At 38.1% G+C, this 7,500-nt stretch overlaps 1 protein-coding gene across 1 annotated transcript in view; it reads right to left on the minus strand.

Moving 5' to 3' along the window:
* C2cd6 (C2 calcium dependent domain containing 6) overlaps positions 1 to 7,500 on the minus strand; it is a 157,504-nt gene that overhangs the window by 54,474 nt on the left and 95,530 nt on the right. The window contains exon 11 of the mRNA XM_023710313.1: positions 4,394 to 4,835. Within this exon, the coding sequence (XP_023566081.1) occupies positions 4,394 to 4,835 (442 nt within the window). The remainder of the gene's footprint in view (positions 1 to 4,393; positions 4,836 to 7,500) is intronic.

The raw sequence follows: 7,500 nt of genomic DNA on the forward strand, positions 1-7,500 counted from the left end.
GAGGGAGGGAGGGAGGGGAAAAAGAGATATATCTATGTAAGTATGCAGGACGGCTTGGATAATTCTACTGTGGATTTCCGCGGGTCTAAGGAGCAGTTAATGATTATTTTTTTTTCTCTCTCTCTTCTTAATTTCTTATACTTTTTCCTTTTTCCAATTTTGCTTGCATTTATCTGGTACTCTAAACAACTAATTTGAAGACAACACCGCAATATAACAAATACTGTCAAACTAGTATTTTGTTTAGTGAAATTCTGTATCATTTTTAATTTTTTATTATCATTATTTTCTATTCTCTCTTAAAAATAAATTAGTAAGGGAATTGTTAAAAGAATGCTGGAAGAACATGAAGGTAATTTTTAATGCAGACTGTTAATATGGCAACCAAGTGTCGGGGATACAGCTTAGTGGCACAAGCGCCTGCTTGGCAAGTGCAAGGCCCTGAGTTCGATTCCCCGTACAAAGAAAAAAATGGCAAGACCAACTGTTCACAGTGGTTTTGGAAACACTGCACCCTGTGTTAACATGGAAACTAGAAAGAACACATGATAACAAGTTTGCATATTTAGTTACGGAGATTTCTAGGTAGACTGTTGAAAGTGCCAGACAGCATCTTTCAGGTGTGTATTACAAAATGCAAGTAAACTGAAGTGAACTTAAAACTGCGTTTTGAAGCACAATTAAGCAAAAATTTTCTGGCATTGAAAAATAAAACTTAGCATCAAAAACCTGCCTATGATCCAAACCTCTCCTTGTCAAAAACTACCGAAGCAAGAAACGACCTCAGGGCAAACAATCGAAGCTGAAGCATTGTCAGTATAACATAACCTCAAAGCCAAGATCACAGAGTGGCTCTCGGATTTGTTGTCAAAACCTCAAAAAGACTTAAGGCAGTACATCAGAGGTCCCCTCAGCTAGGTAAAATTTATTCTCAGAATCTTAGCCTCTTAGCTCATCTTTGCCAGACAGGAGCACTCCTAAAATTAAGGACACAAAGGGCTGGCCAGATAGTTCAGTGGATTAAAGCCCCTGCTTAGAAGAGCGCAGCGGCCGGGGTTTGACCCCCAGAGTGTGGTGACAACACGGCTGAGACAGTGATTGAGACTGGGCGTGGTGCCTGTGCCTATAATCCCAGCACTTGGGAGGCTGAAAACAGGAGGATCATTGCAAGTCCAATTTATGTAGTGAGACCTAAAGACCCTGTATCAAATACATTAAAAAGTAATAATAAAATAAATAAAATAAAATGAAAAACACTATGCTGCAGCACCCTGACTCTCAGCCTGAAGAAACAGGGACCCTTCTTGAAGATAGCTAACAGTGTCATGTTGGCTAATTAATATAATAATTTGTCACACAAGAAGCCCACAAAATACTTAAGAGAATCATAGCATTTTGAGCTGAAAGAAACAGGGACAAAGTTTAAAGTAAAACTAGGCACTTGAAATCCCCACATTTTTGGAATCTATACAGAGATTCTAAATATATTAAACTACAAATATAAAAACGATGTCTGATGGAAATACAGCTATTCATAGGGTAAAGCCAATGCCCAAGGGAAAAGCCAAGAACTTCAGAATTGTTGAGATCTGCTGACAGTTAAATGGCTCATGCTTTTCCTCCTTCCATCTTTGTTTTTGTTGTTGTTGTTGTTGTTGCTGCTGCTGTTTGTTTTGTTTTGTTTGTATTTTAGAGAAGGGTCTACAGGGTGTTCAGGGTCTCACCACTAGATCAGACTCGTGATCCACCTGTTTACAGCCTCCCAAGAGCCAGAATTACAGGCTCACACCACCACGCCCAGTCTCAATTGCCTTCTCAGTGTGCCCCGGGGGCTGAGCCGGCATGCAGGCCCAGGGATCCAACCCCTAGCCCCTGCACCTACTTACAGGTGCTTTAATCCACTGAGCTATTTGGCCGGCCCTCCCTCCTTCCATCTTTGGAAGACAAACATCTATTCCAAGTTTTCTGTTCCTGACTCACTATTATATGTAAGGGATAGACAACTGGCCTCTTCTATTCACAGATTTTTAAGAGTGTAAATTGAACAGAGTGATAGCCAAGGACTACTGCCTACTTGGACCAGTTCAAATACTGAAATCTGTATTTGAAGCCTGAGCCTGATGTAAGTAATAACATAAGACTAAGATCTGAAAGGGGAGTAAATATATTTCTCTAAATATAGAGGGGACATGAATGGCTCGGTGGCTAGTCTGCGGCAGCTCATCTCCAAATGTGGTCCCCAGTAGGCGACACCTCCCACAATTCCTACCTTGTGCACCCCCACCCATGCTGCATCACAACTAAGTCTAAGATTTGCTATAACAAATGCAGTGCAAGTGAATATGTGCTAATTCCAAGCCAAAATCTTGAGTCCTGAAGCTTCTGTTTTCATGGTTTGGGAGACTAAGTTGCAATATAAGAAGTTTGGCTGGCACAGAGAAAGCATACGAAGATGACACAAAGAAAGGCAGAGGGATAATTACTAAGAGACAAAAACAGATCAAACCACATGCCCATGCAGCCCCGCAGAGCTCAGGTCTGCAGCTGCTTCCTTCAAAGTAGTGATTGTGGAAGTGAAAGCCCCCGCACGTCCAGCTCAGCGAAGCTCCTAGACGGCCTCGAATCCACCTAAGATCTAACATCACCTTAGTCCTGCAGAATCTTTTCTTTTGTATTTTAATAAGGGTCTACAGGGTCTCACCATGTAGATCAGACTCGTAGTGATCCACCTGTTCACTGCCTCCCAAGAGCTGGGATTAGAAGCATGCGCCACCACGCCCAGTCTCAATTGCTGTCTCAGTGTGCCCCGGGGGGTGGAGCCAGCATGGCAGGCTGGGGGTCAAACCCCTGGCACTGTGTCTGCCTAAGCAGATGCTTTAATCTGCTGAACTTTTTGCCCAGCCCTCAGTACTGCAGAATCGTGAGAGACAATTCACTTATATGTGATTTGTTAAATGAAAATAGAATATTTTGAAAATCAGATAATGTATAATAGCCAAACTAGAAACTGCTGCAAAAATAACAGGCCTATACAAGTGGTTAATATCATTAAATGAAAAGAACTCATAGAACCTAAGCTAAACTGCAAGCCTTCAAGAGAGAAACATTAAAAAAAAGGAAGAAAGAAACATAAAGGATCCAATCCATCTACAAATGGGAGGAAAAAATCAAAATGACCAATAATCATACACAAGCTGTCATCATTAAAGACCATTAATACTCAAATACTGTTTGTAAGAATGTGAAGTTGTACAATTATTAGGAGAACAACTTGTCAACATATCATTTGCATAGGTAATTAGATAACCACATATCCAAATAAATAAAAGCATCAATTTCAAACTTAAGTGTCCAGCAATGTAGAAATTTTTTAAATGAATGGATATTCGTATTTGAGGACATTGTGCATGTTGCAAATATTTAAGAAAATTCAGGTAGTATACTTAAAATGTTTGCTAAAAAAAGCATAATATAAAAATATATACAATCTGATCATGCTTTTAAAACAAAGTACATATACACATAAAAAGACTATGATAAAATAAAACTTAAATGTGGCCACAGAATTATAATTATTTATATTGTCTGTTATGCTTCTCCATTTTCTAAATTTTCTGACTGTACATTATTTTCACATCCAGTGAAAGAAATCATTTCCCAGAAAAGAGATATTTATTAACACTGTATTTTTTTGAAATTTGGAAGGGAATTTAGAAACCACCTAGCTTGGTATATCACTGAAAAGATAAAGAAAAAGGTCTACAGATTTAGGTAGGTGCCTGAAGTACTTCAAGATAGACTCTTAAACTCAAATACCTTACTCTTTGACCTGTATACTCTTTAACATTGTATTTTTAAAGAAAGTTCATTTGTAATAGTGTTTCAAATAGATGTATAGGTCTAAGTAACTTATTTTTAGAAAAACTATACTTTAGTGTGCCTTTCAATTTATAATCTGATTGTTCTCACTTTAAACCTTAAAATTATCTGTAACAAGAATTGGTGCTATTTCCTATTTTATTACAAATTTTATTACAAATTTGCACTAAAATAACTTTCCAGACTTTTAAATTTCCTTTGAATTTATTTTTTATTGTTGTTGTTATACTTTAGGTTCAAATTTTCATAAGTCTAGGACATTAGTTTATATAACTGGAATCTCAAGTTACTTTCCTATTTCTTTGAAGGTTTCATTGGTTAGTATACATGGGGTAGGAATATTCAATACACTGAGAAATATTTTTAGTGGGCAACATTAAAATATATGTTCAATCTATTTGTATTTCATTAGTTTTTAAAATAAATCATTTTGATTTGCTAATCTTGTTCTTCAAATGTGAGGGCTGTCACCTTAAATTCAAAGTCTTCTTTTGGATTTATTTTTTAAAGCTACCTTTTAATTTCAAATCTGGGGAAAGCAAGCTCGTGTTTTTTCTCTCAGCTAAGTTTAGATAGCTACTTTGCCACCTAATTTTAGTTGGGAATGAGAACAAATTCCTCCTCGCTCCCACTGGATCTACAGGGAGATTTCTCAATGTTACCTTTGGTGAAGATGAGTCTGTTTTTAAAATGCCTGTATGTACATTCCTCAGTCTCACTACTGGTGGCAACAGTGTGTTTTTCATCTTATCCTCTAGCATGGTTTTCGGTTGCTGTTCATCTAAAGGTGGTGTTTTCCCCTCTTCTGTTACTTTCAGGGTAGGAACAATGGACAGTGGAATCTCTGTGGGTGGAGCCGTTGACTCAAGAGCACTGGGAGCAGCAGCCGTTGAACTATCTTGGTCCTCAAGTTTCAACGTCGGTATAGCCCAGTCTTTCTTCACATTTTCTGGCAGCTAAAAATATACCAGTAAAAACTATCAGTTGATTAGGAAAGCATGTAAAGTCAAATCAATTGCACCCCCACCTCTATCAGAAGTTACCATTAGTACTTGTAAATTATTACATTCCTTAATAAAAGACAATGAGAAATTCTCTATGTGCCTGAAACCATGGACAATAGCACATTATTAAAAATGACAAAGAAATGTTTTATAAAAGCATTTATTGGGGCTGACAAGATAGCTCAGTGGTCTAAAGCGCCTGCTTAAGCAAGGTTAGGCAAGAGCAGGGACCGAGGTTCAATCCCCGGCACCACATGCCACACCCCCAGGGTGGGCTGAGCCAGTCACACAAAAAAATAAAAAATTAAAGTATTTATTCATGTATTTTTGGATGAGCTACATCTTTTTTCCTTTTTTTTTTGAGAGAGAGAGTCTTGCTGTGTCATTCAGGCTAGCACTGAACATACTATTTAGCCCAGGCTGGCCTCAAATTCGCAGTGATCCTCCTGCCTCAGCTTCCTGAGTGCTGGGATTATAGGCGTGTATCACCATGCCTGGTTTCAACAACATGTAAAGAAAGAAAATCTGGGGTCTGTTGTTTTACCATTATACTATGATCAGTATGTCATGAAGTATGAGAGACTTTAATAGCACAATCACTCAAACAACATAATTACAATACGTCATAAAGGAAATTCTAAAAGCAATATAGCACAAAGAAGGAGATCATAAAATAAAAGATAGCTTATGAACCTGAATAAATTCTGCATTATAAAAATTTCCCATGCTTTTTCTTCTGCTGGGGAAAACCTAGTGACAATGAACCTTCTAGAGCTTTCACAGACAAGCAACATGTATGCCATAGGTTCGCCAACAAGTATATACTGATTCTTCAACTGGTATTTGGTAGCCACTGGCTTAAGGATGAAAATCACTAGATCTTATTTGACCAAAATAAGTAGAAAAAAAAATCCCTATTATTCTTTGATGGTTTCCTTGGAAGTTAACTGCTCAGTGGAATTAATAGCGCCTATAAAATTAGCTGGAAGATGAATTATATTAAGTGAATTTCATTCTTCCCATAAAATATATAATATTCCATGGGCTGAGTTTAGAAAATGATACAAAATTTTGGTGAGAAAGTGTCAAAAGTGCAGTTAGGTCTGTACCATCCGTTTTTAGGATCTTATGCAAAGCTTCATGAGTTTTTTTTTCCTATTTTCCTCAGCACCTTTTGTATATTATTTTCATATGTATTTTTATTTATTTATTTATTTATTTAGTATTTAGTACAGGGTCTGCAGGGTGTCACTACACAGATCGCACTGATAGTGATTCTCCTGTTTTCAGCCTCCCAAGCGCTGGGATTACAGGCATAGGCCACCACGCCCAGTCTCAGTCTCTGTCTCAGTGCGCCCTGGGGGTGGGGCTGGCATGGCACACTGGGGATGGAACCCGGTCCCTGAGCCTGCCTAAGTGGTGCCTGTGCTTGTCTGCTGAGCTATCTGCCTGGCCCTCATATGTCTGGTTTTTTTTTTTCAGGAATAGATTTTTTATTTTAAAGAATACAAAAAAGAATAGAAAGATATAATACAAGGAAAGGGAAAGCAGGATCCCAAGGTCTAACAAATCAAGAGAGGGAAAGGAGATGAGCTAGGAAACATGGCAATGTTAAACCATGCAGTTATATGTAAAAGATGAGCAAGGCAATGATCCTGAGAATATTCAGAAGATTCTTTAATCTAGGAGTTAATTGGAAAGATTCTCACCCTGACTAACTATATATACTGATACCTGGGAACTAAGCTACTGCACTGCAGATTGTAATTTGTAACAGTAGTTTCATGTTGGGAATGCCTGTCATTGTGGTATTTTGAATATGGGCGGCTTGTCATGACATGCCATTTACTGCTAAGATGTCTCTAGGGTAGATGGATGTTCAAGAAGAAGGCGGTGGTGAAGGAAAGCAAGAGACAGGAAAAGGAATATTGTGGGACTGTCCTGCTTCAAGGTTGTATATGGTGAGATTTTTGGACTTATGTGCAAACATGAGAAGCATAGAATTCTTTATCTTATTTTTTAAAATATAATCTAATTTTTAAATGTTTTTTTATCATATTATGTAGGGACTTAAAGTTCAACATATCAATACTTGATGAAAAATACCTGTTCCTTATTATGCCTAAGATGTTTGAAATGCAGTGAGATAGTGAGGTTAAGATTGATAGCCCAAATCGTTTGATAATAACAATAAGCTTTTCTTCTGGATGGTTAACAACCTAAGTTTGCAGACCAAATTAGAGAAAAAGGAAGGATACAAGGAAAGCCAACATTTTGGCCCTAACCTTCTAAGGTCAATTAAGACTCAGGACATATGAGAACTTGTACTGTAACGTCATGTACCTCGGTAGTGTCCCAAATTTTCTGATCAAGAAGATTATGGGGCCAAAGAGGAAAGTGATCGATGACGTAGAGTGTGCCTAAGGAGAGTCACATGGGGAGAAGACACTCTCTCAGGCTTTCACAGAGAGCACATTGGCCAAGCAATGGCCGTGACTCATCCACATGGCTGCACTGATGAAGGTTCTACAATCTGAGGTACAGGATCTCAGGACAAATCCTGAGGGCATTTCACTGACCTTCTCAGACCCAAAAGCTACAACTCTTGTTGCATAGG

Source organism: Octodon degus, unplaced genomic scaffold (genome assembly GCF_000260255.1).
Source record: "Octodon degus isolate 3935 unplaced genomic scaffold, OctDeg1.0 scaffold00001, whole genome shotgun sequence".
Taxonomy (NCBI): Eukaryota; Metazoa; Chordata; class Mammalia; order Rodentia; family Octodontidae; genus Octodon; species Octodon degus.